The sequence below is a fragment of the Phoenix dactylifera genome, chromosome 11, assembly GCF_051530095.1.
Source record: "Phoenix dactylifera cultivar Ajwa chromosome 11, Ajwa_hap1_PhDact_Kaust_v1.1, whole genome shotgun sequence".
NCBI lineage: Eukaryota > Viridiplantae > Streptophyta > Magnoliopsida > Arecales > Arecaceae > Phoenix > Phoenix dactylifera.
The window spans coordinates 7,468,687-7,494,067 of record NC_143200.1 but is presented as its reverse complement, the minus strand read 5'-3'; the positions used below and the strand labels follow the sequence as shown (position 1 = coordinate 7,494,067).

General features: G+C 37.7%; 2 protein-coding genes across 2 annotated transcripts; one reads left to right on the top strand and one right to left on the bottom strand.

Moving 5' to 3' along the window:
• The first annotated feature begins 3,918 nt into the window (after positions 1 to 3,918).
• On the top strand, positions 3,919 to 4,688 carry LOC103713909 (ferredoxin-like). The gene has a single exon (XM_008800961.6). It carries the CDS (start codon positions 4,035 to 4,037, stop codon positions 4,491 to 4,493), a length of 459 nt encoding a protein of 152 aa, XP_008799183.1. The 5' UTR covers positions 3,919 to 4,034; the 3' UTR covers positions 4,494 to 4,688.
• A 1,905-nt stretch (positions 4,689 to 6,593) lies between these two features.
• Positions 6,594 to 18,500, bottom strand: LOC103713908 (5'-3' exonuclease family protein). The gene is made up of 6 exons (XM_008800960.6): positions 18,101 to 18,500; positions 17,831 to 18,007; positions 15,290 to 15,524; positions 13,467 to 13,689; positions 13,186 to 13,302; positions 6,594 to 8,614 (listed from the first exon to the last, which is right to left on the bottom strand). Exons 1-6 carry the CDS (start codon positions 18,428 to 18,430, stop codon positions 8,578 to 8,580), a joined length of 1,119 nt encoding a protein of 372 aa, XP_008799182.3. The 5' UTR covers positions 18,431 to 18,500; the 3' UTR covers positions 6,594 to 8,577.
• Between the last annotated feature and the right edge of the window lie 6,881 nt (positions 18,501 to 25,381).

The following is a 25,381-nucleotide window of genomic DNA, read 5'->3' as shown; positions in this document are numbered from 1 at the left end:
ATTGAATCCAGCTTGCAGTACAGTGCCAGCACCTTCATTTCCCTATTATCACATCATATCGTATCCCATAACTTGCACAACGATATGGGAGCATTGAAAATAAAGACAGCACCTTATATGACCAATTCACTAAGTTGATCTTGATGCTAATGAATCAAATCACGACTACCAAAGCATGAGATAATTTTGTCATTAGTGACCCTTGACAAGCAATTCTTCTTCTTTTTCTTGATATGGCTACTTTACAAAACCCTTAATTAGATAAAAACCTTTTAAATATAACAAAAAAAAGCCCTTAAATAGATACAACCACTGGCAGTAGTCTCAAATACATCTTGGAGTCCCTAGGTAAACCAAAAGAAGCCTCTTAAAGCATGGTATTGCTGTGGTTGGCCCTATAGATTGTCACCCAATTAGCTACACTATTGGCCTTCCTATAAACATGTATGATAAGGCATAAGGCAATATTTGATATAAGCCTCGAGATATCAGCCAGCATGGGGAGATTAGTGTCCCGGTGCTCAGTCCCTATGTTGATCCACAAGTTCACTATTCTAGAGTTGCCTTCCAGAATTATTCTGTCCACTCATGATACAAAGACAGTAGAAACTCGCCCCTTCCGTTTAGGTCTCAATTCAGCTGATGAAACTATAGTGTCATAAAGTGGAGATCCGCAAGCTACCACCAAGAATGATTTGGAGTAACGGCTAACAAAACCAACTCCTCCACACTGTTCTCTATTCTTTACACTACTATCAAAGTTGCTCTAAGCGAAGTGAGGGAGCGGGGGTTCTTAGGAGAACCCCATTTACGCTGCATGGCCAAATCTGCGAGCTTGTTCGACCTCTATCCTTGGATCCATTACAACCCATCATGATTTTTGCATTCCCTGCATCCTCAATTATTATCACATCGTAGGCCAACGCCCTCTTGCCGCTTTTGCTCCTACTCCCAACCAAGTTACGTATGGGTCTTGCATAGTAAATGCTTTTGCTCGTCTCCTTGCGTTACTAGTAGGGGTGGCGGTCAGGTCGGATCGGATTAGTTACGAGTTGGGTTGGATACAGATTAGGTAAAATATTGATCAACCTAAATCCAACATGTTTATTAAACAGGTTAAAATTTCAAATCTGAATCCGATCTATTTTTTAAACAGGTAATATGTCCCAACCTATACAACTTATTCATTAAACAGCTTAAACGGATTAAATGGGTTAGACGAGTTTTTAATGGATTAAATAGATTTAAATAGATTAAGCGAATTGGGTTAAATAAATCAAAAGCAGATTAAGCAGGATTCAAATGGGTTAAGCATATTTTAAATATATTAAACAGGTCGGATCATAACGTGACCTAATTATTAAATAGGTCAAAATGAGTTAAATGGGTCAGAGGTTTAAATTTGAACCCAACCTATTTAATAAACATATTTATATGGGTTAACTCATTTGCGATTCAAATCCGGTTACGTCAAATCTAAATCTGCTTAAAGCGGGTCGTACACAAGTCGAGTTTACGAGTTGGTCATAAATTGCCATCCTTACTTACTAGCTGTTTTTTTCCATTAAGGATTGCTTGATAAAGATAAGAATTTAGCCAGATTAGTGAGAGTTTGAATACCATCTGCTTATTAGCCTTTTTATCATTTATTTTCAAAAAAAATGGTATGAAGAGAAGTCTAGTCAAAATCGGAGTGAGGGTGGGATCAAATCCAGGTTATTGGTATGCAATAACACTTTACCAACTCAATCAACTGGTATCCTCATTTGTTCATTACCATTTAGTTGACAATTCATATCTAAGCATAATTTTGCATGGAACTTGACCGAGATCTATTTAGATTTAAATGAGTAGTTTTCATTCAACGAGTTTGTCAATGTTTCATGCGACTTGATAATCACTTGCTCCTATCTGTGGATCGTAGGCTCCATCTAGTGCCATCTAACAATTACTTAAATAGCTTTTTTCAGTTCAAGCATGGATATTAATGAATTTGATTGGAGCAATTTTAGATTCAAGCTCAAACACTTTCTACTTTTGGATTAAATTGGAGAAGCCCAATCTTCCATCACTACTTCACTAGTTGCTTATTATCGGAGGATTCGTGATTGAGGAGGGTATTAATACAAAATAATACATGCCTCGTATGTTTCGTTCAATCACTAATTATCCTATAACACATGAATAAGCAGTGTCAGAGGACTAGACCTGTCCAGTTTTAGTGTAAATTGTAGAGGATGTCGATTTGTTATATTGATTGTAAATGTATAGAGCTCCCAAAAGCCTACTGGTAGAGTCTACGCTAGTTATACTGCAAGCAGCAGGACCTGAGCTTAGCAGTTAGTACCCTTCTCCTACCTAAAGATGTTCTAAATCCATACCATTCCACCTTATTGTTGGATAAGCTAATTGCATGGTACACTACCAATCAATTGGCTCTAGCGAGCCATGGTACACTACTCCAGCTCCACGGTATTTGGATGATGGTAAGAGAGGGCATTATATTTCAGACTATGCATGTATATCGTAAGGTTAATGGGATAGCGGACTAGGTGACGACATATGTAGCAAGTTATTCAGGAGGAACTCTATGGGCTGGGATGGGAGAGATGTCCGGAGCTCCTCGGGATCTTCTGTTTTCCGATTATATTAGATGTTTTTATACTCGTGATGTATGAAATGCTTGTTTAACAAAAAAAATAAAAAATTAATTGACTCTAGTTGATATGAAATATGGCATGTTGCATGGGTTATCCTAAGATGGGTTTCACCCATAATCCATGGATCATTCTAGAATACATATCCACCCATTAGATCAGGGTCATATAGCCCTTGGATCAAACTGTGCTAACCTCATTTTATGTGTTGGTGTAGGTGGGGCGAAAGTGCGCCACCTCTACCTACGGATGGTATGGAAATAAATGGTTGTCAATGGCAAACACAAAACGCATGCAACCACGCATTTTGTATGGTTCGCAATCCTTCGTGTCAGTCTTTTTGCGGTTCCCAATATTCAACAATGGCCAAAGCAAAAAAAAAAAAAAAAAAAAAAAAAGGTAAAATTCAGCGGTCATTCACTAAAGAGCCATCAATTTAGATTCCAGAACTTCTTTACTGGCGTGTCATCACCTCAGACGTTGGAACTAGCCTAGAAGCAGTCCAAACCTACCGATCCCTAACGAAACGTCCCATCGCAAACCCTCACCACGAATTCCAGTGGGACCATCGAATCGCATCATCAAGATATGACAACCATGGCCCATCAACCGGCTAGCTTGAATCAACTATTAGAAATAATCTACTTTAAATCCTAGGATATGTTCCAATAAACATACTACATCATTCTAGGATTACATAGATGATCTAATATTATCTCAGTAATAATCCTGAATATATTTATTATATCCTTGCAGGAATGTCACATATCATATAGACAGCAATCTATGCACTGCATATTCGCATTTTCCATCTCAATTTGTTCTGCTACCATATGTTCATTTTGCACGTAAGCCAATAAATTTAGATAAAATTGTAACAAAGAGAAAAAAAAGAATGATATACGAATAACTAGTAGGTAGAATTTATTTAGAATCCTCATATCGCAAATGGAAGATTGCTTTATTGCTCTTGAAATATATTGCCGATACAAGACGTTTTAAATATGCATTGAAGAGCAAATCCGAACCTATAATACTTAGAATTTAATTTTTATCAATACAGGTAAATGGATCGTGTTGGATCCAAACCCGAATCCAACATGTTCTACACCCTGCCACAATCACCACACCCAATCATATCTTGGGAGCCTCCTCCCTTTCCCCTTCTCAAATAGAGTTATAGAGATAAGATAACCACAGATTCCCTGCCACGTGCCAAGATATTATCCACAGCACCCCATTCCTCCACCCTATATTCACACGCGCCATCCTCTCTCTCCGGTCATCCGACTCCAAAACCCCCTCTGCTGAGCCATATCTCTCCGTCTTCCCTCCCTCCCTCACACAGGCACAGAAACAATTCTCTTGCTGCTTCCAATGGCTGCAGCCGGAGCGAGCACAGCTCTGTTGAGCGCGGCCCTGGGCACGCCCTTCGCCCGGCGCCACAACGGCGTGCCGGGCACCGTGAGCCTGCGGGCCCTGCCGCGCACCGGGCGGGCGCTCTTCGGGCTCGAGTCCAGCCGGGGGCGAGTGACAGCCATGGCAGTCTTCAACGTGAAGCTGATAACGCCGGACGGAGAGGTGGTGTTCGACTGCCCGGACGACAGGTACATCCTGGACGAGGCGGAGGAGCAGGGCATCGACATGCCGTACTCGTGCCGGGCGGGATCGTGCGTGACCTGCGTCGGGAAGATGGTGGGCGGCGAGGTGGACCAGTCCGACGGCAGCATGCTCGACGACGACCAGATGAAGGAGGGCTACGTGCTGACCTGCGTTGCCTACCCCAGGTCCAACGTCGTCATCGAGACTCACAAGGAGGGAGAGATTGGTCCTTGAGATGTCTTTTGGAATTGATGTGCTTGAGTTTATGATCATCCTTATTGTGTCAGTAATTTGTTACTGATTAGTGCTTTCGTTTTAAAGTTTTTTGTTTGTTTTCATTTCTTTTATCTTCTTCTGTCCGAGGTTCCTTGCCAAGTTATCCTCGACAAGTGGATAAGGGTCGTGAATATAAGTATCTTTGTAGCTCAATAGCGTAGAGCTTTGATAACTAGTAATTAAAAACCGTAGATCATGGATGGCGCTAATCAGAAGGTGCTAGCTTATAAAGTTGATGAAATATTTTAGTGGTTGTACTAGAGATTTGGATTTGAATACTGTCTCCATCGAATTTTGGAAGCTTAATTAGGGTTATTTGGAAGACGATGACCACACATCATCTATCTCAACATCTGCGGGTCTCTAAATATCTTATAATAATTTAAGCATTAGATAATGTTGAGACCATCAAAAATATATTAAAATAATATCATTAGCTCTCAGCCATAATCCAGCCTATCAGCCGTTGAGAGCAGGCGTTACCATGGTCAAAATTGTGGTTCAGAAGAGAACTAGTGTCTTCTTCCCTTAGTTGATACTTCTTTATGTGCTAACCAATATTTTGAAATCCAAATTAGAAGGTAACTCGGTGCCTTGGCCGATTACTAGTTCACCGATCAGACTAGTTCAATCGGCCGATCCAATTGGTAATATCAACATGACAACATATTGATATCATAAATATATCATAAATATAGTGATATCCAATTGGTAATATCAACATGACAACATATTGATATCTAGAAAAAACTCCACCCCTTCCCCTCTCGCCTCCGCACTTTCCAGCGATGTCCTCCCTTAGCACCAGTGACTTCTATGCTATCATCTCTCACTTTTGCCTTGACAACTATATCCCCCTCTCCTCCCCCCTCCAACAACGATCACGATAACGAAACCAAATTAACATACTTGAAATCTCAAAGAATAGAACATTTGCACAAATTTCATGAGAAAAATTGAGAAAATGATCGAATCTATGAATCCAAACCATAGATTCAACCTAAAAATTTAAACCAAACCAATGACATCAAAAAAAGATGAAGAGTGGTGCACGATCTAGAAGCCCTATGAGTCACTTGTGCCACCGACCGCCTCTTCTTCTTTGGGAGCACAGCACAGTCGGAGAAGAAGAGAAAGAGAGAGAGATTGTCGGGGGGGGGGGGGGGGGGGGGGGGGGGGGGGGGGGGGGAGGGGAACTTGAGTAGGACCGGTTCAGCCAGTCCATCCAATTCTTCCAGTTTTTATCGATTTTTTTTAATTCAAAAATTCTAAAAGACCAAAGACGTATCCAATCCCAGTCGAACCAATTGGTCCAAGTTTCAAATTATTGGTGCTAATTAGATAGAAGTATATAGATATAACATTTTGATAAGTTCACTGCTTAACCTAATTGAATGAAGTAATCCACTGCGCTGAAAGCTTACATAGAACTGAAAGGTTGCTTATTAGGTACAAACATATCATATTATTTATTTGTTACAAGGAAAAAAGGATTTAATTAGCGGTGGCCAAAACTGCCAGTACAAGTGTGGATCGAAAACCACTAGGGATACTTTCCTAGTGGTTTTCTCAACTATTGCTTAGATGCTGCCAAACGCCCCTGTTGCTATCAATTTCAATTCTGATGCATTACCTAACCACTAGGAAAAATATACTTTCAATAGCAGTTTTTATTAGGATCTAGTAGATTTTTTTTTTCAGCTGCAGAAACTTTATCTAGCAGTTTTAGCTGATACAAAAACTTTGTAACAATCATCTCCATTAATTTTTTTTGATATTCTCAACTGCATATTTTGGCCACTACTTAAAATTTTAGGAGTGGTTGTGAGCATCGCTAAAAGCCTGTAGAGTCATAGCCTTATGGTAGCAGTTGTACCGTTGGTAATACTTTTTTTAATAACTTGAATACCTGGTAATTTCGGTGTGGGCATATCCATATATACTAATCCCTTTATCATTTGCATCTTGAAACCACATGATCAACCAATTTTCACCATATAGATTTAAATGATAATTAGTAACAGAGAATCACCAAATATATAAGGAATACTCAAATTAGCATCAACAAACGATTGCAATCCTTTAAATTCGTTATAAACAAAAAGAGTCAGAGAACACGTAGTTCTTGATATAAGACATTAAATATGGAAGAACATTTAAGATCCTAAAACAAAATACTACAAATCTCCTATATGGTTTTGATTAAAAATAAAGTTACTCTTGTCCTAATTAGACAAAATATAAGAAAAAGAACTAAACAATCAGCACAAGTCATGCACGAATCATTTGTCAGCAAGTTCAATCTGTAAAAAATAAAATACATAATTAGTCCATAAATAAGTAAATAATATATAAAAGCAGGATACATTAGTAGAAAAGAATGGAAAAAAAATGTATTACGTACAAAATTTATGACAAAAGAGTAAGGATTGGGTTTTGGGGGATTGGGGGAATTTCTATTTTCCTTTAGAACTAGAATGAGGATGGAACTCTTTCCAACAAAATTTCTAGAATAGAAGTCATTCATTTCCATTTTCATTCTAAGGTCTAACTACCCCCAACCAAATATATCCTAAACTACCAATCTGATAAGAAATTATGGATTGTAAATCCTTTGCTTCTCAACAACAACTTGGTAGCACTGAACAGTGAATAGAGCAATGCAATTCATCACATGAATATGAGATTACCAACCAACATTTTTAAGAAGAAACATACAAATTTCATTCACATGAGCAATGAACAAAGCAATACAATAATTGAGGGCCCATTTCATATTTTGCATGAATAATAACTTATAAACTTATTTGCTGGATCAGACCGACTAATACAAGATAGGAGAGTAATGCAATATCCTCTTCATGCATTTCTTACGCATTCATTCTTTCAAACTCATCATAACATAAACATGTTACTTTATTATCAAATAACATGAAATAGTGGCAACAAAGTAAAAATAGGGAGCACCGGCTATATTAGAGAGAAAATACATGAGAATAGATGTCATACTGAGTAGCAGCAGAGCCAAGCTTTGCTCACCGGAGATGGTGCCCAGTATACTTGACAATGTTTTTTTATAAACACTACCTAAGGTATTTTACAGCAGCATTTTTAATATGCATTGGCATGCTGCTAATCCTCTGATTTATTGTAGTGATCGGACAGTCAGATGGCCTGCCATCTACAATATCCATCCCAAAATATTTACTGTTTCCTAGAGGATTCACAGTGCCCAACAAATTAGACTACGGCACATTGATTTAATTACACCCTCATAGTGTCACCAATAGCTCAAACTGGATGAACTGCTACTACCCAAATTTGACGTATAAGACAGATCCTTTTAGCAGACAGGCACAAATCCAACTTGGATTGAACTGAAAGCCATTCAATTAAGATCAGAGATAGCTGCTAGCTAAGCAGCTTCAAACCCACTCCTTTATGCTGCAGTCAGGACCCACTCCTGAGGAAATGCGACGGTTGCAATTTATACAGCCCTATGAAATGAGCTTTTATACGACCTGCAAACTCAGAATACAAAGAAAACATAGTAGCAGCACATGCACAGGATAACGCAACACTCTGCACAAAAAAGATGGACATCCCAGATTCCTCCTGCTCAATTCACTCTACAGATATAGATATACTAGCAGCTTTATTAGATTACAAATGCCACTGAAACTTTAGTGTAACAGATACCAGTAACCTGGTCATAGTGCAAAGCATTAACCATCCATTGACATGATAGAGCACAACCTGGAAAAAAAACAAAGAAAAGAAAAACAAAAACAAAATCTTGAAGGAATATGACCTGTGGAAATGGATGTATTTGTGGACAGCCTGCAATTTTGGCATTAGATTTATCAGTCTGGATAAGGCATGCACATACAAGAAGAAATTTTAACCATGTAACCAGGCTAGTTAATGTCTTGCAATGCTGCAAAACAAAATTCCAGCTTAAGGTTGGAAGCCTGATTCCATTCTCCAGTTGATCAAGCAGCTGCATTTCCTCAAACAGCACCAGCAATATAGACTGATTCCTCTATGAGATCCTTCTCTCACATATTTTTCTTCGTAATCTGACAGTGCACATTAATGATAACCAAGTTAAATTTCATTATTTCCTTAAAAAGGATATACTTGATAATGTTTGAGAAAATTTGGACCCTAAGTAAAAAACTGTTGAGTTAACCAATGTGCAAGGAAGAATGACATGATGTAACCCATTAATCTTATACAGGAACATAGATAGTATAAAGCAGCATCACTATCGCATTTTTTTAATATACATAACTATAATTCTATATATCTATAATTCTGATCTGTATAATTTTGTCAGTTTCTGATGCATTCAAAGTTCTCAATTCGAAAGCATGTCAAAGATGCAAAGGGTCCAAGATGTCAATAAGCCAACAATAAGACAACAAGGACTAGAGAGACATATACATCCATCCAGAACATAAAACAGAAACAATTGCTCAGTAGGATCTTTTGAAATTTACATGGAGGAAAAACCTGCAAAGGCAAATTACAAATTTTGCATTAGCAGGACTCTTAAGTCACTCAGCCTTCTGTGAACTAGGACATTCATATAAAGAGATGCCCAAGTAATTTGGAAGATCCATGAATGCAGACCATTTATAAACTACTCAACTCAACTAAGCCTTAATCATAAACTAATTTGGTCGGCTGCATGAATCCTTTTCCTACATTCCATTTTGTTTAAGGCCGTACTTTCTTAGTACTTCATCCCATGTGATTTTCAATCTATCTATATCCCTCTTTCCTTCAACATGATGGGTCAAATCACTCCTTCATACTGGTGCATCTTTTGGTCTACATTGTACATATCTAAACCATCTAAATCATCCTCTAAATTTGTTCTCACTTGGCACTACCTCTTCTTTTCTATAAATGACTTCATTTGTTATTCTACCTTTTTTTTGTACTACCACACATCTATCTTAACATTCTCATTTTGACCGCCCTCATCTTATGTATATGTTGTTTTCTAATTGTCCAACATTCTATACTATAAAGCATAGCTAGTTGTATGGCTATCCTATATTTTTTTTTCCTACTAAACAGGTATCCTGTGATCATATAATATCACAACCGCACCTTTTTATTTCAGCCAACCTACTTTAATCTTATGGAAAAAATCCTATTCAATCTCCCCTTCCTTATGAACATCAATCCTACATACTAAAAATGCACTCTTAGAAACTTCATGATCTTTAATGTCACTCCACCTTCATCTCTATTTTTAATTGTACTAAAAATTATATTCCATGTATTCCGTCTCGATCCTACTTAATCTAAAATTCTTAGATTCTACGAACCCTTCAATAATTCTAACTTATGATTAACTTAAAACTTAGTTTCACCCACTAAGATTATATCATCCGCAAATAGCATGCACCAAGAAATATTGTTTAGGATATGCTAGTAAGTTCATCTATTACTAGTGCAAAAAGTATGGATCTAGAGCAAATCCTGGGTATAAAGCCATTGTGATTAAAAATGCACTACTATTACCACCAATATTTCTTATATTTTAACCACTCCATTGTGTATGTCCTTAATAATATTATTATATCTAATGGAATCTCCTTTCTTTTCTAACACATATCATAAGACTTTTCTAAAAACTCTATCATATACTTTCTCTAAATCAATAAAAACTATATGAAGATCATGTCAGTTTTCTTTATATTTCCCTATTAAGCTTCAAAGGAGAAAAATATCTTCCATAGGTGACCTTCCTGGCATAAAATCAAAATCAAAATGGTTCTTTGATATTTTTATGTCATACCTCAATCTATGCCCATCACCTTCTCTCAAAGTTTCATAGCATGGCTCATGATATTAATATCATGATGATTAGAACAATTTTGAAAATTACCCTTATTTTATAAATTGGTCTATAGCACTCTTCTCTATTCATCAGGTATCTTCTTGATCTTTTAAATCTCATCAAAAAATTAACCAAGTTATTCTTATTTCACAATTTCACATAAACACTTCAAACCTCAATCGAGATGGTCCAACAATTTTTTCTATCTTCATCTTTTTCATAGCCTTTTTTACCTCAGATACTCTAACCCTATGTGTGGACTTAACATTTCTATTCTTATGAAGCTAGTAAAGCATCTTAAATCGTTTACATGGCTTTTATTGAATAGCTTATCAAAATATCTACTCCATCTTTCTTTGATCCTATCTTCCTTAGTCAAAAGTTTTTTAATTGCATTTTTGATATATTTAACCTGAGTCAAGTCTCTAATTTTCCTTCTCTTAGTTTTGCAATCTTATATATATCTCTTTCTTTGTATCCTTAGTTTCTAACTTATGAGATAATTCTTCACATACTTGGAATCTAGCCACTGAACTACCTTCTTAACTCCCTTTTAGCCACCTTCCATATGCTTCTCTATTCTTACATTTGCGTAGTCTTCTAAAGCATTCTTATTTTGCCATAACCAACAACTGAACTTTCTTATTCCACCATCAAATTTTTTTTCGGATAGCCATTTTTCTTTTGCTTCTCCTAATACCTTTGTAGCCACTTTTTTAATATGATTAGCCATCTCTTTCCATATGCTATTGATTTCCCCACCTAAACACATTTTCCTTTCTTTAACACTCTATCCTTAAAAGTCATTTGTTTCTCTCGTAAATTCCACCATCTAGTCCTCGGGTTTCTATTTTCCTTCATCCCTCTTCCATTTCCTAATACACGTGTCCAAAACCACTAATTTATGTTGGATAGCTAAACTATCAATTGGTGTAGTTTTAAAATCTTTATATAATCCTTGATCAGACATTCTAGTAAGGAAGAAATCTATTTAACTAGTGTCACTTTTAAAAATTAACTAGTGAGAGCTTTTTTAGTGCAAGTGTTAGCTAATACTAGACCATATGCCATTGCAAACTCTAAATGGCATTTCCTTCTCTTGTTTCTATGTTCAAATCATAATCACCATGCAACCTTTCAAAAGCACTATTAATCCATCCCTATCCTTCCAAAAGCATTGCTTTGTAGCATCATCCAATCGTATTTGAGGAGTATAAGTACTAATGATATTAATAGATTCCTCTCCTAACACTAATTTTATGAAGATTATTCTATCTCCTACTCTCTCAATATCTAGAATTCATCTTTTAAACTCTAAACTACAACAATTCCTACATTTTTATTCCTATTTTTTCCATATATCAAAATTTATAACCCATCTTATCAATTTTCTTTGTTTTCTTCTATCCACTTAGTCTCATGCAGGCAAGCTAATGTTAACTCTCCTCCTAGTTATTATATTGATTAGTTTCATCAATTTTCCAATCAACAGTCATAAATTCCAAGTTGCTAAACATATTCCACTTTCCTGGACTAACTTCTTTATCACACCAGTCTATTAAAATATGAGAACCCATACTTACTTCCCACCACATCTAAGTATTGATGTGACACGTTGCTAATGGGAAATGCCCTAGTTAACTCTTGCTCACTTTTCACTATACCTAGGGTCCGATGCAGCATATTGCTAGTATAGTACTCTCTCTTAGTTTTCTTATACGGATTCATGTTCATAGGATGTGACTATAATTTTACTCTAACCATCAACCTATCGCAACCCTCCTTTATACAAGCTTGGGACTGGTTATGTATAAAACATAAATAGAGTTCTATTTATAGACTACTAATTCTAATAATCAAATGTCCAAGATGCTTTCAATATAAAATGATACATTAGATGTCAAGAACAGGTTCAGATTCTCCATGAAAGACCATGTTAATATAGTAGAATGCCTCTAGGAACTATCTACCAACTCCCAGAGTACTGGGCATGAATACATAAAGCTTGCAGAGGTCACCTGATTATTGTATGAAAAGAGGTACCAAGGAACAATACCTAAGCCACATCCTTCTAGTCTAAGATGAGGGCAAGAGCTCATGAGCAGCAGCTAGTTATCAAAGTGTGAACCCGGTTCCCATTCCTCTTTCCTGCACACCTATAACAACAAATAGCTAAAAAGAATTTTAGGTGTTGTCCTAGTTACCTGTCTCTACCAGTTCATTCCCGGCTCTTTCCCCTAGGTTTGAAGTGCTCAATTGCAAGTAAGTTTATTCCTACTCTCAATCTTTCCTATAATAGTGCAAAAGAATCTAAGCCTGACTGTCCATTCGTCTGTGAACCTCCATCTACAATGCCTTTTAGTTTGAACCTCCACCAATGAGCCATCCACAAATCCCATGATAAACACAACTTTCAGTAGCTACATCCCTCACATATCATCTTTAACTAATGTACAAGAAAAAATATATTATTAAAAGTGGGGAGTATATGTATCAAATTTACTACAAACACATCTTGATTAATGAAATAATAATAGCCCATCAAATGGTTATCTAGACTAGCTTTCTCACTTGTATCAAATGATAGTTTAAAAATGTCATATAGATGTTTAACAAAGAACTACAACCATATATTGTTTTCATAACAAATACCATAAAACATGAGAAAGATAAACATTCTAATTATTTGTATTTTATGAACCACATGTTAGCCCCATGAAACTTATTTTGAGAGCCTCAATGCACTAGCAGGTTGGAAGATTAAATTCCAAAAAGAAGAAAAAAAAGATATACCTGTTTTCTTGCTTCTGGCCTTTGCCCAACCTAGTAATGAAATTTGATAACACCGCTGAGTCATTACAAGTGTCTCTTTCTGATAACCAATCTTCCTCAAGCTGAACATTAGCATCCCTATACAGTAGCCAAGTCACTAACATCAACAACAATGGATGTTTATGTGCACATATGTGCAATCATACACATATTTATGTATGAGGATTGACTCATTGGAAATAACATATATTAAGACAACAGTTAAAGAACTACTGACTTTCTCAGGAAGATTGAGGATATACCTCCTTAAGCTAAGAACCTCATAATTTTTCCGCAGATAATCACCATACTTTGTGAGAACATCTTGTGCATAATCTTTACCCACCGTTCTTATTGCAGCTGTGCTGAGTAAATTTTCTAGAGAACCATGCTTTTTCAAGAGCTTCAGGGCTGTCTTACGACCAAAACTGGGGGCCAAGTGTTGAATTCCAGGAACACCATCAGCTTCGTCTCCCATAAAACACCCTAAATATATAAAGCTTTAGTCAGAAGCGAGCTGTACCCCAAATGATATGGTAGGTAATTTTGCATTATGTCATGTAGCAGGTAGTAATTTTTAGGTTAAAATAATTTACAAGTCTCACCATATTACAGTAATCCCACTACATCTGTAAGCTAGAATGCATTTTCCAATTATAGATAATTTGATCAGCTCTATTGCAGATCTATACAATTACCATTACTGAGTTAAAAGCCTACAAGTATCATAATTATTCTAATAAATTACCATTCCACGACTTGTACTTTAAGAGCTGAAAAGAATCAAACTTCTAAACTGTGCAAATTAAACTCCTTTTAAGTGTAAAATTGGAAGCTGAAAATGAAGAAGATATCATTAGTGACTGACATATTGAAAGCTGGTACAAAGCCTATGTACCAAATGATATACAAAAACATTGCCTACAAATAAATATATCCAGTGTTTTGCTTATCTACAATGTTGGCCATCTTCAACACTGTTTCCTCATTCTACTCTATCAGCAGAAGTCTTATGACAAATGACTTATGTATCTTTGACTAACCATGAGGCTAATGTAATTCATCAGAGATGCTGTTCCTTGGTCAGAAGGTTGACCAAATGCATAGTAAGTCAAAAAACAATGTATTCATATGTTCAAATGCCTTGTTCTTTAAGCTTAACAAAAAGAAACTTCAATGCATATGATTATTTTCATGTGTATGAAGTCTTCATGAACTGAATAGCAGGCAACAGGAATGTGAACTTCAGAACATATGTTATTAACTAGCATCACAGAGAGAAGAAATATTCTGTGTTTTCTTCTGAAATGGAGAAATGCTAAATCTTAAAGTGATACCATTAATCACCTAGAGCATTCGGAGAAGAATATTAAGCTCTAAATGATAATGGTAAATGACGGTCTGTTCTATACATGTTGATAGTTTTATATGTGTTGATATCAACACAAAACCCTATGAATGATTCAACAGAGTTACTAGTAATGTGGAACACAAAACAATTACAAACACGTAAAAACAGAGGAATGCATGGAAAAATGTGTTGTATGTATGTATATGTATATTGTATATATGGATGTATATATGTGTGCAAGTACGTGGATATATATATATATATATATATATATATATATATATATATATATATATATATATATATATGTATACACGTATATATACGCACGTGTATACGTGTATATACGTATATACATGTGTATATATATAGATGTTTGTTTGTATGCATGTATATATGTGTGTGTGTGTGTCTATATATATATATATACATACATACATACATACACACACACACACATACATACATACATACATACATGCATACATACTTGACGTAAATGTTTATATATGGATACATGGTACATCTTGTTAGACTTTGTTCATTATTTATCATGAATTCCGACCTCTTGTTTGGACATGTATGTATGCAAAACTTTACATGTTATTTTGAAAAAATGCTTGAATCAAGAAAAAAAGAAAAAAAATGAAGGTCTAGCATTCTCATAGATACTTCACAGCAACCATATAAAAATTGGATGGATAACAGGATGCAACACAAATGTCTTGTACTCACGAAGGCTCAAATCAGAGCTTGGGTCACACTTGTACTGGGCAAGGTAATGCCTTAATGTGTAAAAAGACCAACGACCAAATTCAGGCATGGGCATAACCATTTGCACATCCTCAGATATCAGTTGCTTGAAATCTTTATCTGGAGAGCCAATAACAACTCGAAATCCTTTTTGTAAAACTTGATCTGTAAGTGTTGCTACTACATCATCTGCCTCATAGCCATTTACTTTAATAACCTGCATCACTTAATAATTTAAGAATCATTATTTGGCAGTGAAAGATACAACAGGTTGCAATATATCAATAATTAAGCATCTAACATTTTCCAGTGGTGCATGACTTAAAAATCATTAAACAATGAGGTAGAGAACATTGAATTTGCTATTCCTTGATACTTTTATTTATATACCACAAGAAAGCATGGCACAGATTGGAACAACTAAGCAAATGCGTAACGTCCTCCGAAAAAAAGGATGGCAACAAAAACAAATTTAACTGCCGCATTTTTTCCGACTCCCTTGGTGAAGCAAAAACAATTCCATTATTGAGAAAATTCCAATATGACATCCTCAAAAAAAAAAGGTTCACACATTCTGATATGTTAAAGCTTTTTGCTAAGGTAAATTGGTGCTTATACCGAAGTGTTGCAATGCTATGTTGGACTGATGTCAGAACAGTAAGCAATATTTCCGATAGAGCACCAAACATGAGACATGAGAATCATGTTTCTATCCATGACATAAAACTTGTGTACCTGTCTTATTTTTGCCATCCTTTTATAAAAAGTGTAGTTAGCTTCTTTTGCTTTGCAGAAAGAGAAGAACTGAAGATACTATCATTTACTCCTAACCATAACTGAAACAACAAGCCCTTATCCAAACTATGAAGGCTACATCCACTGCCACTATCAATTCTCAATTCTTTCTTACAGCAATTCATTCATGCAATTTTAGGTCTTATTGCCCAAATACTTGATCTTTTAACACATGAGTTACTCTCCTTTAAGAAGCTCCCTAGGGCCTTATTTGCAAGTGAGCATGCCATGCCATTCAGTTATTTGCACCTTTATTATCAATGTTGTAAGACTTAAGCTTTACACAATTTTTAAAATATCCTTGTTTCACAAATATCCACCTTGGCATGCTTATGGGGGTAAATCCTATGTATTTATCACATTTTTGATCTGTACAACGTAGATGGCATTGTTGCTGTCTTAGACATGTTCTCCGTGCCTCAAAGTCAGATAGTGATCACACAAAACCCTAAAAATCACCTTGCAATTTCTCCCACCTAGCCATAATTCTCCACTAAATACGATTTCGATAATCTCTGCATTCTTTTTTATAATACAATTATTTTTACCTTTGTGGATCTTCTAACCATCAAGTGTAATTATAGGTTCATGTTTAGTTGTACTTGCATTAAATTTGCCATGTGCTTAACCATATTTCCAATATACTCATTCAATATGAGTACAAAATAGGGGCCACAATTTATAATCTAAATTGCAACCGACCCTATTTAAGTACGTTCACATTTAGCATAAACATGTCCAGGTTGGGAACAAGTTGGCCCGGTTTATCCTATTTATTAAACGGGTTAGGTTTAGGTTTAGAAATTTGATCTATTTAATCTATTTTGACTTGTTTAATGGTTGTGTTGGGTCGTGACCCACCTATTTAAGACTTGCTTAATCTGTTTAAAATCTATTTTACCCTATTTAACCTGATCCAACCTGTTTACTAAGCATATGAGGTGGTTGGGCCAAGTTACCTATTTAATAAAAAGTTCAGGTTTGGTTTTTCAATTTTTAACTTATTTAATAAATGGATTGGTTCATGTTGACCTGACTAGATTGCCACCCCTATAAGGTTGGAAGTGTTTTGGGAACCCTTGGTGGAAGCCAAATATGATTAAATTAAAAACCAACTTGTCTCAACACATGTATGTGTAATACTTGTTAAAATACACTTTAAGATCAATTTAAACACACCCTTTGTGCGTATTTTTCCCTTTCTTCAAACCCCACCATATTAACTCCCATGGTTTTCCTGCATATGCATATCCAACTGAAAGCTTTTGAAGATTTAGTCCATTCTTTTAGGACCTTTCTAACAGTCATTTGACCAAGAGAATAGATTCCTTCCTCAGCTATCTGTATGAAATGATAAACTAGTAATCAAAGATTAATGTAATTATTTTCCAAGATTAATGTCATGACAAGTGGTGTAAGTGTTTTTTCAACCATATTCTTTAAGGGAAAAAGGATTATTGGGCATCATAGCACTTAGTTAATCACAAGATGTTCCTCATATTTGTTGGGTCATGTTGGCTAACTTGCTATCTCCCATAGTGCAGCTAGATTACTGCTTAGCATTCAAAGATAGTGATCAAGCTACTTACTGAAACCACCAAATATATCATCATCATCAAATCAAATACTAAATATTTAATTTTTGACCAGCACTATAATGAATAAGTTTAACCATAACAAACCAAAACTTGGATTCTAGAGCAAAAGATGATTTCCCTCCTCACTCACCGGAACATTGCACTTTTGAAGAACATCCATGACTTGCTGCTCAGCAGAGCTCAGACCACTATCAAAACCCCGATAACTCTGCGATGCCAAAACTGGCCTCAGAACCCTCTTCCTGTGCGCCTTATACGAAGGCAGCAGCTGCCTCCTGTACTCATTCCCCCCTTCCCCATCCAAGACCTATAAAGAAACAATCTCTGCTTGAAATTAGCCCCCCCGAGCTATCACTTTTGGTGTCCCAATGGAGAAATTATACCAGATTGTCGGGCTTACAGCAATGACGGGATCGCGGAGGCTGACTTCGTCAAAGAAAAGTGCAAGCCAACGAGCAAAGGAGCGAAGGCTGGGTTCGGCTCCCTCGTAGCAGAGGGGGTTCACATCCAAGAAGAAGACCCTCGGCCTACCCTTGAGGTGTTTGATGGAATTCCCCAACGGCGCCGCGACCTCTTTAGTGTGGAGAACGAGCGGCCCTTCGGGCATGGGCCTCTGGGAGGAAGCAGAGACCCTCAAGCGAGCGAGGGAGAAGGGGGAGAGGCGGGGAGTTTGAGCGAGAGGGATGCGGACGGGTTGGGAGGCACCGCAGGCGTTCGCCACCACGGCCATTAGAGAGAGAGACTTCTCCCGGCTTGGGGCAAATTCCTGGCTCCTCGAAGTTGTTGACTCGTTTTGCCCGAGCCAAAAAAATTAACCCAAACTCAATTTATTTATTAAATTAGTCAAAATTTTAAATTTAAAACTAATCTATTTATTAAATAAATAATCCAATTCAACTCATATAACTTATTTATCAAATAGGTTAAACATATTAAACAGATTTTTAACAAGTTAAACAGATTAAGTGGATCGGATTAAACACATGAAAAATGGATTAAACAAATTTCAAACAAATTAAATAGATTTTAAACAGATTAAAGAGGTCGAGTCATAATCTGAACCAATTATTAGATAGGTTAAAATGGATTAAACGAATCAAAGGTTTAAATCTGAACCTAACCATTTAATAAAGAAGTTTAGATGAGTTTACTTATTTGCAACCCAATTCTGTTTATACCAAATCTCAATCTACTTAAAATCGGTCAGGTTATAAATTACCATCCTTAGTCTCTATGGCAAGGCCCAGTTAAATTTTCAATTAGAATGCATGTGATTTGACCCAGTCAATTGGCAGCCAAGGGGTTCCATCAAATAGGTTCAACTCCACAAGGATGAGGCGAGTGTGACGTGATGGGCCTCATTTGATATATCTGTTAATAATTTTATCAACTTGGTAAACTGGTTTAAAAAGCATGGATGGTATAAATTCTCATATTAGTTGGTGCACTCCTCTTACTCCTCCTAAATTAAAATAAATTAAATAATTAAAAATATTTTATTAAAAATAGATATATGCATACAGGAGAACAGCGGATGGCGCTCAAGAACAAACAAAAGCTAAGTACAATAGGCATGGATTGCCTGCATTATAATAATGGAGATTCATGGTCTTCGCTGATGGCCAAATGATTTGCCAAATTATTGTTGATTAAATTAATTAAATATTAAATTCTCATAATTCTTTATAAAATATATACTCGATGATCTGTACTATCTATAATAGATTTTATTTGCCACATTTCCCTAAATGCTCTCTCTCTCTCTCTCTCTTCATGATAAGTATTAGTCTTTTAAATTATATGTAACTCCAACAAGTGCATATCAGGATATCAAGGTGTTTTCAGAGTTTTGGGTCTTGGGTAACAAGATTGTTTTGGGAGGTGGGGCTTCCCTTGATTTTGGTCTTTCTAATTGCTTTACCTAGCCTCTTGGTGGGACCTTATCTCTTCTTTTCATTACCTTAATGAACATGAGTTAGACTTTGCATCTTGCTTGTTCTTTTAGTTTTTTTTTCTGAAAAAAGGTGCATTTAGCCAGACAAAGTATGCCACGTGAAGTACTTTAGAGTTTTGTTGTATTTGCATACTAATTTATTCGTTACTTTTTTTTGGTGTGATAGGGGTTTTATTTTTAAATATCATGGTGTAACAAAGATTTTATTCATTTTGTTTCTTTTTCTTTCTTTTTGTCTATAATTTATGAAAATTAACACTAATTTATATGGATCAACTAGATTAGGTCATGATGAGTAGGTAACATTTTTTGGCTATTTATTAGTAGGATCTAAGTGTGGGTGGATTTCCAGCGCAGCATTTTTTGGCCCTAATTAGCTTTTAACTCTGGGTATGAGAAAGGGGACAGGGACTCCTGCTGTCCTACCATACATTCTTCCCTTGGCCTTAATGAGCTAAGTGTCGGAAACTAAATTTGCTAGACCATGAAATTGACTATAGAAGGTTTCAAGCCTTACAATAGGCCTAAGCATGGTGAGAAGTAATGCAGTTTATGTCCCATTCTTAAGAACTCATGCATTTTTTTATTTGAGAAAAAAAAAAAAACCCTTTCATATGACAATTGACTAGACACTCCTCCGGCAAAACTTCCCTTTAGGATTCCATGTTTGAGCATCCAAATTGTGCTCAAGTTGGTGTTTTTTGGGCTCTCAAGATGATATTGAAGGTTTGGCTTCCTTGGCCATTCTCGGTGTTCCATCATAACGGATGACTCTAGTTTTAATGAAGCTCAAGTCCTCTTCTTGGAGTCGTGGGCTTCAAGATGAGAATTGCTAGGAAAGGGAAGATAAATACTACCGGTTGGTAAGATATATCCCTTAAGTCACAGCCAATGTCTTGCATTTGCGGTGTGCCTGCTCAGCTGATAGAAGTGGACTGTTTGGTGAAACCGGAGTTTAGGATGAAGTTATGCTGATGAGCCTTTCCAATATAATAGTAAAGTATATGGAAGACGAATACTATAGTTATGACCAAGCTTCCCGGAGCTTAGAAAGGAATCAAGGGAGCCTATGTGGATATTCAAGATCTACCCAGTGAATAAATACATGCCCGCTCGAGTTCTCACATACTCTTCCAATTTAAACCTTGACGTCCTCGTCGGGCTAAGAGTTCAAATCCATTCAAATCTAATCACAAGCACCACAATCGGCTAGTGGTCAGCCCCAATAGATATATGCTGCAGTGTCCCCTAATCCACATAGGTTATGAGCGGATCCACTCTAATACCATTTGTAATAACCTAGGACCTTTTTTGGTTCTTTAGTCCTATATAAGTACCTAAGATCTCCTTAGTGAATAACCGATGTGGGACTAAATATACGCCTACACGGATCCTCACATACTTCCCCCATTCAAGCCCTGATGTATGCTAAGGGTTCAAATCCATTCAAATCTAATCACAAGTACCACGATCGGCTCGTAGTCAGTCTCTATGAACTCGTGCTACAGTGTTCCATAGTTCACATAGGCTATGGGCTGAGTTCGCTTTGATACCATTTATAAGAACTCAAGACCTCGCTCCAAATGGCTAGTCGAAAGGTATTATTTGGGTTTCTTGATCCTATATAGCTACCCAAGATCTATCCAGCAAATAACTGATGTGAGACTAAATACACGCCTGTACGAGTCCTCACATACTGCCTCTGTTTAAGCCTGACATCCTCATCAGACTAAGAGTTCAAATCAAATTCAAATTTAATCACAAATACCACAATCAGCCCATGGTCAGCCCCAATGGATCTATGCTACAGTGTCCCCAAGTCTACATAGGTTATAAGCTAGGTCCGCTCTAATACCATTTGTAACAACCTAGGACCTCACCCAAAATGGCTAGCTAGAGGTATTTTTTGGGTTCCTTAGTTCTGTATAAGTACCCAAGATCTCCTTAGTGAATAACTGATATGGGACTAAACATACGCCCGCACGGGTCCTCATATACTCCCTCCATTTAAGTCCTGACGTCCTCGTCGTGCTAAGAGTTCAAATCCATTCAAATATAATCACAAGTACCACGATCGGTCCGTACTCAGCCTTCATAAATCCATGTTGTAGGTCCTCTAGTCCACATAGGCTATGGGTCGAGTTCGCTCTGATACCATTTGTAACAACTCAATACCTCACCCAAAATGACTAGCCAGAATATATTATTTAGATTTCTTGATCTTGTAGATAGAGCTCCAATGCAGTTCAAGCCGCACTGCAACTTAATTTGCAAATCGTTGAGTTGCAAGGGCTCTACCTTAGCTATTTGGAAGGAATACGAGGGGACTGGTGGAGGGGTGGAGACTGAGAGCGATGGAGGAAAGAGGGTGAAGGATGACAGGGGGGAAGGTAACATAGAGACAGGTTGCGAGTGGGGGACCTCCAATGTCGGCAGTTGGGGTGCATAATAGCTAGATTGAGGAATTGGGTGGGTTGGGAGGATGAACAAGACGGTTGGCATCTCAACTGTTGGTGTCCAAACACCAGGCCAAGCTGCAGTGCTTCAACAACTTGAGTTGTACCATGCATCTCAACTGTTGGTATCCAAACACTAGGCTTAGCATGCACCCCTAGGTGGTTGAGTTACAGGTGGCAACCGGGCTGGGCTGTGTCAAATATGAGTTGAGTGGGATGCGGGTCGGATAAAAAATTTATCAACGCAAACGCGACTTATTTATTAAATAGATCAAAATTTTAAATTTGAATCAAACCTATTTATTAAACAGATAATCCGACCTAACCCACATGACCCATTTATTAAATAGGTCAAGTCAAGTTAAACATGTTAAACAGGTTAGATAGACTTTTCATGGGTTAAATGGATTTAAACAAGTTAAACAGATTAAGCAGGTCGGGTTAAACATGTTAAGTAGGTTTCAAACGGGTGATGTTTTAAGTAGATTAAGTAGGTCAACTCAGTTATTAAACGGGTCAAAATAGATTACATGAGTCAAAAGTTTAAATCTGAACTCAACCCATTTAATGAATAGATCTAGATGGGTTGATCCATTTATGATCCAAACTTGTTTATGTTAAACCCAAATCTACCTAAAACAGGTTGTTCGTGGGTCAGATTGATAGGTCGGGTCATAAATTGCTACTCCTTAATTGAGTTGCCCGAGGTTTACCTACAAGATTGCAAACAATTCCTTAGCCTTCCAAACCCTGCTGAGGGTCGGATCTGAATGCAAGCCACTTGGCAAACACTAAGAGATTTTATCAGTGGATTTGTAATTAGAAAATTATATTGTGAGGTCAAAGCCAAAAGATAGTCCCTTAACCTCCCACACCCTAATGAGTGGGGAATCTGAACGCAGGACTCTGGCAATCACCAAGATTTTATCAGCAGATTTTCAATTGCAAAATTATATTGTGAGGTCAAACCCAAATTTTTTTTCACCCTCTTCCTCCCTTAATGATTTTCTTTTGTTGCTATAAAAAAAATGAATCATTTTTTCTCCATTTATGTTCCCCGTGGACATTGGACATTGAATGTTTAGATGTAAGAAATTTAAGTTCTCTAGTTCACGGTAAAACTATGAGGTCAGAGATGAAGAAACACACTCTCTCTCTCAAGATAACTATAAGGACATTGAATTAATTTTGGAGGAACCAGGAATCTCCAACGCAACTTTCTTCTATTCTTACTCTAGTGGAATCATTAATGATGGGAAGCTGGAAAGAAGGCCATCACTAAAAGCAATGAAAGAGAAGGCAAAGATAGGAAAGAGAAGAAGAAAAAAAGTATCTTTTCTGTGTTGTTTAACCGTCTCAGGATGTTCCCATTTCCACAGTAGAGTGCAGCTTTGTCTTGCAGAGGAAAACAAACAAAATCCTACTTTCCTGCTGTGAAGACCCGAACTGAAGTCGGCAAGGAGTGCCGACTTCAGTTGGGTCATCGTGGTTTGCCCACGAAGACCACGCCGGCCGAACGGCCAGCGAGATCTCCGCACGCCCTTCCCCTCTCTCCCTCTCCCTCTCTCCCTCTCTCTCTCTCGCTCTTTCTCTTCTCTGAGAGCCCCAACCCTTGTTCCATTTCATTTTTCCTCCTCATTTTCCCCTCTTCTAGAGACGGTCGCCGGAGCCGTAGGCGTCGCCGGAGCCGCCATCGCCGCCGGAGAAGCCACTCGTCGACCGCCGGAGGTGAGAAAGACTACACATTTACTGTTTTATGGATTTAAGAGGGGAAAGAATAAGGTTAGGTTAATCAATTTCATGCCCTGTTTCGGAAAGACATTTTTTTTTTGATCGACCGGCCGACGGTGGCCGGCCGAGGTCAATCCGGCCGAAATGGGTTCGGCCGGAGGTGGGTGACGGGGGGCCGGGCTTCCAGCCCCGGTCTCCCTCTCTTTCCTCCCTTTTTCTTCCTCTCTCTCTCTCCTTCTTCTCTCTTTCTTCCCGTTCGGTGCCGCCTGTGAAGGTGGGGTAGCCGACGGCGGCTGGCCGAGCACGCCGCCGAGGACCACGGTCGGCCGCCGAGGGCCGACCACCAGCCACCTTCTTCTTCTTCTTCTTCTTCTTCTCCTTCTTCCTCTTCTTCTTCTTCCTCTTCTTCTTCTTCTTCCGCCGGCTGGGTGTTTTCCTTGCATCATTTTCTGTGCCCTGTTGGTGTCTCAAACCAGGCACAGATGAGCTTTGGGTGTTTCCTTTGCATCGAAATCCGTGCCTTAAGGGTGAACCAGACTTTGAACCGGGTTTAAATTGTGAACCGGTTCCACCTATTCCATGAATGGGTTTTGTTATGGTCTGATCAGACCTGGTTTGGGTTGGGCTAGGGGTCTGTGTTGGGCTGAGTCGGGCCAAATTGGAACTGTGGGCTGGTTTGGGTTGGGCTCGAAATCTGATCCGGACCTGTTATCTGGTTTGGCTCAATTGGGCTTAATCTGTGTTGGGCCACGATTGACTTGAGTTTAAAGGATCCTGATTTTAGAGTCTATGTTTGATCTTAGGGGCCCATTCTTGGATCTATGAACTTAAGGGTTTAAGGGATTAGAAATAGTTTAAATTATATTTCTTAGTTAATTAAATAATTAAAGTTTGTGTTTTAATCAGGGGTTCGTGATATCTGTGGCAGGGATTCTTAAGCTAACCCAGGTAGGTAATCTTGCTCAAAGTATGATTTACATGTATTATGCATATGTGTATGGTTATTTCCAGCATATTGATATGTTTTACATTCTTGGCATCATTATTATTTAGAAGCATGTTTTTGACTGGAAATCGATCATCTGAAAATCTATTATGTAGATATTGGTTTGAAAACTTATGTTTATATTAAGTTTGATTGTTGGAAATTGTGGATGTGATTTTGGAGACCGCGTGACTATTGTCTAGGATTCCCGCCAATGGGGTGGAAACGTTGGCCCTGTCGACTTGTATGAGGAACTAGTTCCGGCACTATGGGGTGTTTTGGCTCTGCGGAGCATGCTCTGAGGAGTAGAGGTTGGGCACCCTGGGGTGCAGCACTGCGGTGCAGGGCTCCATTAGGAGCAGAGTGTTGACACTTCGGTGTGACCATGCCACTGGGTGATGTGGCCGTAGTCATGCGGTTTGATCTGTGGATTATGTTATGCGTGATGTGATAGACTGAGATGGTATATATATATATTACTTGAGTATCGGATTGGTTTGCGGATCATCATATTTATTTTGTGCACATGACCTGTAGTTACATTGCATATGCTTT